Source organism: Thamnophis sirtalis, unplaced genomic scaffold (genome assembly GCF_051295495.1).
Source record: "Thamnophis sirtalis isolate CommonGarterSnake01/CBP01778 unplaced genomic scaffold, rThaSir2_p1.2 scaffold_6, whole genome shotgun sequence".
Taxonomy (NCBI): Eukaryota; Metazoa; Chordata; class Lepidosauria; order Squamata; family Natricidae; genus Thamnophis; species Thamnophis sirtalis.
The window spans coordinates 40713578-40724042 of record NW_028261386.1 but is presented as its reverse complement, the minus strand read 5'-3'; the positions used below and the strand labels follow the sequence as shown (position 1 = coordinate 40724042).

Sequence of the window (10465 nt, the reverse complement as noted above, 5' to 3'; positions counted from 1 at the left end):
GCGGCGCTAAGCAAGCCTGGTGCTGCCCATTTACTGCGATACGACCGGACTGGAAGGGTGGATGTGGGGGTGGGCCAAGCCTTCTTGGTGGGATGGGTGAGGGAGACAGAAAAGCCAGATTTGGTAGCATCTTTCGACCAAGGAGAGCGAGGAGATGCCGCTGCAGAAAAGAGTAATAAGCCCAACTTCGCGTGCCATTTGTCCCTGTATTTGAAACGCTTCCGCCTTCTTCTTTGTTGCTTATAGGGGTGCCTGTCACTTTTGTGTCCCCCCTGTCCATGAAGCCCAAGTCAAACTCACGCAGATGCTGTTGAAAAAGTGCTCGCAATTCGGCAAACCTCGTTTAGATCTCAGGGCCTGGAATCTCCTCTCCCCCCCCCCCCCCACACACCTCCTTTACATGGAAAAACAGTTTTTTTAAAAAAATTCTGAATTTCGGAAGAGGTCAGAACTGAGCCGGGGCCAACGCGCTCTACAGTTCATACGGAGGATCCACAACGTCAGTGCAATTCCCGAGGCCCTTGCGCAGAGAGTAGGGATGCCGCCTGGAGACTGACTTTTTCTCAGAAGCTTCTTGTAACTGACAAGGTGTGTATGAACACACACACACTAAACCACACGCGCGCATCCTTCAAATAAGCCGACTGAAACATTAAGGTACCGACCGAGGCAGGTGTCCTCTTTCCCCAGAGCTGTATTGTTCATCCTTTTGCCCTCGGCGAAACAGAAAGTTTGCTCCCACTTCCCAACCTTTGGCTAAAACACTTGGGTGGACAATCCCTGCTGTTCATAACTCGACAAAATCTCTCTGTTCTGCGTTTAAATGGAAACCTGACACCGGGACAGGGACAAGAGGGCTGGGTGAGAAGGTATCAAGCGCCACCCGCCCCTTCCCGACCCGCCGCCGGTCTAGTTTGTTAACAGAAGTGTTAAAGCACATCAGTAAAACTTAAGGGCTGTTTTCCTTGGGAATATGAACCCCTGTTGACAGGTTGGTGGAAGAGTGATGAACGCCTAATCCAGTCAGCAGGATCTTCCAGTCCAATAGCTCTCCCAACTGGACTTATTCATCTGCCACTTGGCATTTATTTCAGAGAAGCTGCTCGGTGAAAAGATCCCAGCCAGTTTGGGTGTCCGGCTAAGGCCCCCACCTCCCCCTTTCTCATTTTCTCTCCCTCTCTCTCCCTCCCCCCCTCTCTCTTTCTCTCTCTCCCCCTTTCTCCCCCCCCTCTCTCTCCTCGGCAGCATTTCGAATTATGATGATTATGTATCTTTCAAATAGGCCAAGTCACGCGAGGTTTTCCCATTTTAATTGTACAAAACTTCTTCCCTCCCCCTCCTGCCACCCTATTGATGACTGCAAGGAGTTTGGACTGCTGGTCGGTCTCACCCACCCCCCCCTCTCTTCCCTGTCGCCCTTCTAGATCTGCATCGGAATGCAGAGCAAAGTTGTTGGGTTGTTTTTTCTTCTTCAAGTTTTGAATTCCTCCATGATTTTTTCCCCCTACTTCTAGAAAGGCGGCTTAGGATAATTATTTCAGCTTTATTGAGGGCAGATTAGGAGAAGTCTGGATGCTGCGTTTCAATACGCGTTCTACATGCCTGGACAATGTCCCTATTGTTTGCTACTGTGTGTGAACCCATTCAAAATATACACTTTTTAACACCAACCAAAGTCCTGTCTAAATATACACAGTAAGGATGGAAAGACATCCATGACCCGTACAAATCTCTGTAAATCACACTTCCATCGCCGCCGAAACGAAACAAAGGAGTTACCAGCTCAAGATGCCGATTAAAATCGCCTTAAAAGCAACGCACCTAAGGATAAATGGAGGCGGACGGCAACCACAGAAGGCCGGCTTAGCTGTTGGGAATGTCAAGAGTTCAGCAATTTGGTTTCACCTTCTATATATATTTTATATGCATTGCGCGCGATACACACGCACATACAACATGCACAAATAATATGAAGATTTTTAAACAAATATTTTACGAAGCATTTTACTACTCTTTACTCTTTATTAGTCTTCTGTTTTTTTTTTGTTTTTTTTGTTTTTTTAAACAATACTGAGAACTAAAGGGAACTCGAAATCTAAAGTAATGGTTGAGATGCGTAGTTGCTCGGCCGGGTGTAAAACGCCTAGACAACATTCTGTGAGTTTACAAAACAGCCAAGAAGGGAGTTTGCGAGAACAGAGCTAGAAAGGGATGCAAAATAAGCAGCAGGGAAATCAAAGCTAGACTTCGAAGGCGCCATCCAGCAACCAGCCCCTCTCCGCCTTAGGTTTTTACCGGGGAGTATTTCTTGCTCTACAGAGATACAATTTCTGGGCTGTTCCCAAATAGAAGTTGACCCAAACCATACAAAGAGGCTCGGCGCTTCTGGAGGCCAATTTGGGCAGGTTGGCCGTTCAGTCAAGTTCTGCCTCGTAAACGGGGTGGGGGGCTTGGCCCACGAACCCCGCCCGGTCCGGCCTCCAGGAATCGGGGCCTTTCCTCCTCACCGATTCTGCTCCGGCATTTCCAAACCAGGCTTGCCTGGGAGAAGCGCTTTCTGCTTCGAGAGCCCCAAAGCCCAGACTTGGGATAAAGTTTCCCTTGGAAGTTATCTCTGTAAATCCCAGCCCAGGGGTAGGGTGGGGGAGCAAAAGAGGGAAAGAAAAGATAGGAAGCTCCCGCTCTTCGCTTCGAGCCTCGCAACCGCCCACCCCCACCCCATCTCCACCCCCACCCCCCATCTTGGGTTTGCTCCCGGCGGGGTCAGCGGCCTGAGGATGGGCCTAATGATCTCATCTAGCTTTTCTTCCCCGGCGCTATTAGTGCTCAGATAGGCAGAATGAAGGGCAACTACGTGCAAATCATGTGTAAATCGTTTCCCTTCGGAGTCCTTTTATCCCCACTTGGCCCCGATCGTCTCCTTCTCCTTCCCCATCCCCCAGCCCCTTTCCTTCCTTTTTCCTCTCTTCCCAACGAGGGGAAGGGGCTCCCTTAAAAGCCGCGGTCAGCTTCGGAGTCTAATCCTGGATCTGATTTCAGAGAAGTAGCAGCGCCTGCCCTTGTACATTTTATTGCCTTATTTATTTAGGGAAGTGGGGGAGGCGGTTGGTGGGGGGGGGGGGAGACCTGCCAGTGGAAAGGGGGAGACGCCTCGAGAGAAGTGGAAGTGCTCAGATTAGGACTTGCCAAGATTAACACACCAATGCGCCCAAGCTTTCCTCCCTTCGCCTTCCTCCTCCTCCTCCTCCTCCTCGTCCGTCCCTCCCTCTGCTTTCCGACTCCCCTCCTCCCCGCCTTTGGGCGCAGCGGTAAGAGCCCTTTCTCTTACGTAGTCCCCGATGATTGGCAAGGCTGACAGTGATTGGCAGGGCGCTACTATGGCGACGCCAAACGACACCCGCCAGGCCAATAGAAAAGCGAAACAAAATGCTTCGGCGCTGCACTCACGGTGGATTTAGGAGAGATATTATGAGGCTGTTGTCATTAGGGCGATCGCGGCCGAATCACTGAATCTGTTTTCGCCGCGGCGGCGGCGGCAGCCGCTCTGGCTCTGGAGGTGTGTGCGTGTGTGCGTGTGTAGTTCGTGTGCCTGTGGGTGTCTGAGCTAGCAAGCCGGTGCGCAGATGCCCGCCTGTACGTGGGTGAGGGTGTGTGAGTGCGAGTGTCCTGCGTGCGTGTGAAAGGTGGTGGGTGGGAGTGAGTGTGTGCGCGCGGGGGGAGTGTGAGTATACGTGTGTGTGCATGTCTGGGTTCGGATGAGGGTCTCTATGCGGGTGTGGATGCGCGTGGGGTGCGTGAGCCCCCTTTCCCTCCCCTCTTTCTCCTCTTTTTCATTTCCTCCGTCTGCCTCTTGCCTTCCTTTCTTTTCGCCTTGATCCCGATTCCTTTCTCTCGTCCTCCTCTCCTTCCTTCCTTCCTTCCCCCTCTGCCTCGCCCGCTCTCTGTCTTTCGAGCCCCTCCCCCGTCCTCCAGGCTGGGTCCCATGGTGTTCCGATCCCCTTTAGAGCTTTATCCCACCCATTTCTTTCTGCCAAACTTCCCCAGCGACCCGCACCACCACCACCGCTCGCTTCTTCTGGCCACTGGTGGCAGCAGCAGCAGCTCCGGAGCTGGAGGCGGCGGCGGTGGCAGCGGCGGCGCCGCCACCGGGTGCAGCGCCGGAGCGGCCGGTGGCGGTGGCGGCGGCGGGGGAGGAGGAGGAGGCGCCTCGCGGGGAGCCCCGGAAGAGCCGTCCATGTTCCAGCTGCCTACGCTCAACTTCTCCCCGGAGCAAGTGGCCAGTGTCTGCGAGACGCTGGAGGAGACGGGGGACATCGAGAGGCTGGGCCGGTTCTTGTGGTCCTTGCCGGTAGCGCCCGGAGCATGTGAAGCCATTAACAAGCACGAGTCCATCCTGCGGGCCCGAGCGGTGGTGGCCTTCCACACGGGCAACTTCCGAGACCTTTATCACATCCTGGAGAACCACAAGTTCACCAAGGAGTCGCACGGCAAGCTGCAGGCCATGTGGCTGGAGGCTCACTACCAGGAAGCCGAGAAGCTGCGCGGACGCCCCTTGGGGCCGGTCGACAAGTATCGCGTCCGCAAGAAGTTTCCCCTGCCGCGAACCATCTGGGACGGCGAGCAGAAGACCCACTGCTTCAAGGAACGGACTCGCAGCCTCCTGCGGGAATGGTACCTCCAGGACCCCTACCCCAACCCCAGCAAGAAAAGGGAACTGGCCCAGGCCACCGGCCTGACGCCCACGCAGGTCGGCAACTGGTTCAAGAACCGGCGGCAGAGAGACCGGGCGGCGGCCGCCAAGAACAGGTCAGTGGGGCTGCCCCAACTCTCGGGGACTGGGTGATGGGGGGGGGGAGGGAAAATGCGTACCTCGACAGCTCGCGCACACACCTTGCATCCCTCCCCCCGTTACTTCGGGCCGGAGAAGGAGACGGAGGCCCTTAAGAAAACTGGCCAAAAGAGAGACTAGCGTCCGCCGCGACCTCTCAAGGAGAAGGCCGGTTGCTTTTTCAAGTCCGAAACGGGCGCGGTGCAACCAGGCTCTTTGGTTGCCTTGGTCTTCTTTTGCCTCTTTCTCATCGGCCGGGACTGGAGGTCCAAGGCCAGGTTCAGTTTAGGCCCGAAGGGATTTCGCCTGGGAGCCGATTCCAAAGTCCCGGGGTCTTCCTTGAGCCTGTTCTCCCCCTGCTTTCAACCCCGATGCCCTTTCTCCCCGAAAAAATAGACCCGCGTCTTCTCTATGTTTATGTGTCTCTATGTGTATGTGTATGTGTGATTGTGTGTATGTGTGTGTGAGAGAGAGCGCGTCTTCTTGCCTTACCGGCGGGTGCCTAATTCTCGCCACCAGTTTTAACTAGGGACGGCAGAGTCGTATCAAAGCCGGGGGCTGGAGGGGAAGCCTCTTTCTCCCCGGCTCAGTTGGCCCGGTACAAAGGAAAGGGCCGCTCTTCCCATTTCATTCGGATTTTCCTTGCCTGTGTTGGAGGCGCATTTCTCTCTTTTGTGGCGGGGTTGGCAAACGGCCAATGCGAGTAACAGCTAAACAACAGCTACCTCCGAGCTGCCTGCAGCAGGAAAGCGCCTGCCCTTTATTGATCTGGGTCTAGGACTTTTCCCGTTCTCTCCCCGCCGGCCCAGTTTTCAGCGCTGCGGTGGGACTCTGGGAGCAAGGTCTCCGGATCCCACTGCCTCTTACTTCCGAGTAGACAGAGAAAGACGTCCCCTTCTCGGAGAGGGAGCTTCTGAAAGGAAAAAAAGGGCCGTCGCTCTTCTTTTGTTCTCATTAATGCCGTCAAAAATAAGAACGGGAGGGAGCAGAGAGCAAAAGATAGGACTGTACCAATAAAAATAAAATAAAAAGGAAAGCATCTAAAATAGTTTTCAAAGTTGTTTTTTCTTCCCCACATATAGGCAGGTTGTTTTGGGTCCAGATAGCTTGACTGCAGCGTGTTTATGAGTGTGTAAATAAATATATAGGGCGGCTTTGTAGGCAATTAGATGTTAGAACGTTATTAGGTTATTATATGATTCGAGGGTTGTAGGTGTTTTTTTTGCTTGGTTATTGATTAAGAAGGCTTACATTATTTTAATAAAATAATTTAAAAGGTGTAAGTTGCATGAAATAATGTAAGGAGAGAAAATCCTTCCTTTAAAAAAAACAACAACTAACTTGACTTTTTTTCTAATTCTGTGTTTTGTTTATATTGTTAAACTTCGTTCCAAATTCCGAGGCAGGGAAATAAAGAAAGTGAAATACTGCCGTACAACTATTTTTCAGTTGCATTTGGGACAGAGAAGGCATCTAACCCCACTCCACATGAGAGTTGTGAATATTTGGGTTGACTGGTCGAGATTAATGTAAAAGATAGGTAAAAGGGAAGAGGGGGGAAAAATAAGTAATCGAATAATAACAACAGAAACAGTCGCAGCAGTAATAAACGCTGAAGCAAATATACTGGAAACGACAAGGCGGTTCTATTTTTAAAAAACAGTTCACGGCCGGGTGAAAAAAAAAGAATTAAAAATATCCCCAGATCCTTCTTAAAAAGGATTTGAAGGTTCAACACGGACGTTTTTATTTTCATTATTTGATTTGGTCGGTCATCTTCCCCTTTACTAAATTAGAGACAACCTCGCGGCCTCTCTCGGGAAGGGCGCGATGCATATTCCCTACCCCACCCGGCCACCCACCACCCCATCTTAAATCTTCAGCGGTTCTTAAGGCAGTTTGCACCGAGTTGGAGAGTAAGGGGTCGCGTTGAGAAGCCTCTGCCGGTTGCCGGATAGTTTTGATGAGTCGGAATCCCCTCTTCCGCGCCGGCTTCGGTCAAACCGCGGCAGCCCGGCTTCCTTTGTCTGGCGATGCGGGGCTTCCGAAGACGGTTGGGAGCCATTCAACCGTCCCCTCAGCCCTCTCAGAAAAGCAACCGGGAGGAGCGGCGGGAGTTTCTTCTCTCCCGGCTGTGCAGAGGCTGAACGCGCCAGCGCTTCGCAGATGTTCCCTCCCCTCCCCCCCAACAGCCAGGCCCGTCACTTTGTTTTCCTGTTTGTTTACATTGCGCCCATTACAGTTTTTCCTTCTGGGTGGCGTTCCAGGGAAGCCCCGGGGGGGGGAGGGGGAGAAGGAGCTTCTCCTTCGCTGCAGACCATCCGTCCTTTTGGGACGCGGTTCGTGGTTCGAAACGGGGGTTTGTCCCGCTGGTGGAAGGGTGCCGTGCGAGGAGCAGGAACTTAAGGTTCTCAAAGCAGCAGGCCCAAGGGTCTCCCTTTCTGCCCCAGCGGGCGGGGAAACCGAGGAAAGTGAGACGCGGTCTCCAAATAAACTGGCCTGCGGGAGTGACTGGCAGAGGGATATGCGTGCGTACGTGTGTCAATGAGATGCCAATGCAAATTCACTACCCCCGCGTGTGTGCGTGCGTGCGTGTGTGTTTTCGTGTTCCCCCACTTTACGCGCACAGGCGAGGTTGAAGCCAACGGCGAGGGATCTTTGCTTGCGTTTTTCTCTCTCTTCCGATCGGAACCCTTTTGGAGAGGGAGAGGGCAGCCATGTGTGTGGAGGGGGGGATAGCGGGAGAGACGACCCCGGCTCGAAACCGGAGTGGCAAGGCCGGCAGACGGCGGCTCGGGGTTTTGGCGAGCTAAGGTCGCAGCGGAGAGGGAGGAAGTCTGACCGGAAAAGGAAGGGGGGCGGAGGAGAGAGGCAGAGCAGACGCCAGGGTTCGGGCTAAGCTGCCTGTTTGATGGGAGGTGGAGGGAGAGAAACGGCGGTGGAGAGAAGGCTTGGGCCGGCCTCGGATCCCAGCTTCTCTGCCTTGGGATTCCACTGGTTCCGAAATGCGCTGCGCCTTTGCGCGGCCCGAGAGCCAGCCTGAGAGCCAGCCTCCTCCTCTTCCCTCTTTCTCTGTGGCTGTGCTTCTGAGCGAAGGTTTTGTCCTGTTGGTTTGTCTCCCCGCCTCCTGTAGGCTCCAGCACCAGGCGATCGGACAGAGCGGCATGCGGTCGTTGTCAGAACCGGGCTGCCCGACTCACAGTTCGGCGGAGTCTCCGTCCACGGCGGCCAGCCCCACTACCAGCGTCTCCAGTTTGACAGAAAGAGCCGAGACGGGGACATCCATCCTCTCGGTAACCTCCAGCGACTCAGAATGTGATGTATGATAATGGAAAGGAACAAAAGCTAAGAAAACAACAATAATAATAATTAAAACAAAAACTAGTAAAAGGCAAAGTAACGCCCCCGCCGTCCCATCCCGAGCAAGCGCGCACCCAACTCCCTCGACGAACTGCCCCAGCTCCCCGAGAGAAAAAAAGGCACCTCAGAACAACCCTAGAAAGAAAACCGAAAAAAGAGAAGCAGACACTTAAAAACGAATTTAAAAATAAATAAAACCAAACCTTACTTAGCAAACAGAAGAAATAAAACAAACAATCCACTGGGTAAAGGAACAAAACAAAATTAACGTTGTGAATTTCTGATGCTGCAGCTGGGAAATAATAATTATGATAATACTGTGCTATTATGAATATTATTACTGGAAAAGGGAAAAGAAAAAGAAAGAAAGAAGGAAGGAAGGAAAGAAAGAAAGAAAGAAAGAAAGAAAGAAAAAGAAAGAAAGAAAGGTGACATTTGTATTCTTTGTAGGACAAAAGCACATTTGAGCGCTTTTCTTTTTAATTTTTATAAATTTTATTTTAATGTTTGCGCTTTCCCATGGACTGCATTTCACCCATTTTGCATGATAATGATTCAGTTTGCATCTGGGGAAAACTATAATATTCTCTATACTAAATGAACACAATAATAATAAAGACTAGGGTGCGGGAAAGGAAAACACGGATCAAATTTGTACAAAAAGAGAGAGAAAAGCTTTTAGAAAAATTTAAAGGAACTCTTTGAAGAGGGAAATTACCAATGTTTATCACTTTTTGTTGGGTTTTAATCAGCCTTTATCTCTGCTGATCTCCCCCCACCCCCCAATCCAAGTGATGGTTTAAAGTAGATGCAATTGGTTGCCCTTCTTCTCTTCCTCTCTCCTCCTCCTCCTCCGTCGTGGTTTTTTTTTAATTATTATTTTATTTTTTAAAATTGTTATTCTTTTGTTCAACAGACAATCATTTTCTTCCTAAGCACCTTTTTTTCTACACTTCTGTCACTGCCTGTGTGGGTACTGGTTATAAATGTGGAAAAAGAATAGTTATGACTGTAACAGATTTTTATTTTTATTTCAAAATTTTATATGAATTATGTATATCTTAATGATGAGGTCATTTTTCCCAGTTTGTAATATATGTGTAGAAAATACTTGTATATGATACTTGCTCTTCTCTTCTTGTGTCCCCTGTCTTGCCCTCACCCTTCCCCCTCCCTTCTCTTTCCTTCTTAAAAAAAAGACAGAAAAGAAACGTTTTCCCTGACTTGGGTTTCTTGCACAAACGTGGCTGTCAGGAGGTGACAGGCTGGGTTTTCAAAAGGGACCTCAGTGATAGAAGAAACGAGGCTTCGGGTTCCACTGTAGTTTTCTTATGCAAAAGCATTTTGAGTATTTAAATAGCAGCTGTTGGGGTCTCTTCTTAAATTCACGTAGGATGCTTATGCCACTTGTTCCCTTTACTGCGTGTCTATCTCTATGTACAAACTTTCTTAAAAAAAAATCAAATACAGTATTCCATTTTTTTCTTATCTAGTGATGTTGGTGTGTTTTCTGTATTGCTGGTAAATGTCTCCTGCTCTTCTTTCTCCTCCTCCCGCAGAGCACCTGGGCTTCATGCTAAAAAGGTATATTCCTGCCGGCTTGTTTCAGGAAAGAGGTTCCTAACCAGCGATAGGGCTTCCGGCTCCAGAAGCCACTTGAATAGCATCCTTTGGGGATCAGCCCACAAGGCCCCTTGCCGCATAACCCTAGATGGGTCTACTAAAAAGTAAGAGAAATCAACTCCATTGGCCGAGATGAGGCTGACTCCCAGGAGAAGCAGAAAGGGTTGCTGCCCCAATTGTCCAAAGGTTTGATCTAGGCCGGGCTTGCCCTTTCAGCTCGGTAGGATTCCTAGGGGGGGGGGGTCGCAAAACTTGCGGGGGGGGGTTGCAAAAAGTTTCTATCCACTCTAAGTCAGTTCGCTGGAACTGAAGTCCATTAACTGACTTCCGGATAAGAGTGAATTGTGATCCGGCTAGAAAAGTCTCCCAGTATAATAACTTGTGAGCCTTTGGCACATGTAGGTATGCTTTTAAAACATATTTTGGGGCCAGAGGAGTTGGGGGCGACACTATGGCCAAATGAGGGAGGGGTGGATCTGGGAGGTCTCAAAACCTTCTTCTGAGCTCCTAGGCGAATGGCGGACCTCAAACTCCCAACTTCTGCCAAGTCCTCCTGGCCAAAGAAGGCTTCAGTTTTCTTCGGGGGGGGGGGGTTACCCCCTCAAATGGCTAGGAATAGATAGAAGGGTCTGGTTTAGACCAGCAAGAGGGACA

General features: G+C 50.8%; 1 protein-coding gene across 1 annotated transcript; it reads left to right on the top strand.

The window, feature by feature from the left end:
• Positions 1–3430: 3430 nt before the first annotated feature.
• Positions 3431–9676, top strand: SIX3 (SIX homeobox 3). The gene is made up of 2 exons (XM_014052929.2): positions 3431–4806; positions 7962–9676. Exons 1-2 carry the CDS (start codon positions 3983–3985, stop codon positions 8152–8154), a joined length of 1017 nt encoding a protein of 338 aa, XP_013908404.1. The 5' UTR covers positions 3431–3982; the 3' UTR covers positions 8155–9676.
• Positions 9677–10465: the final 789 nt, after the last annotated feature.

Excerpts from the sequence above, each read along its gene's own strand:
- SIX3 (XM_014052929.2), top strand. The coding sequence starts at position 3,983 with ATGGTGTTCCGATCCCCTTTAGAGCTTTATCCCACCCATTTCTTTCTG. Across the intron at positions 4,807-7,961 it reads GCGGCGGCCGCCAAGAACAG|GCTCCAGCACCAGGCGATCG; the intron begins GTCAGTGGGGCT and ends CGCCTCCTGTAG.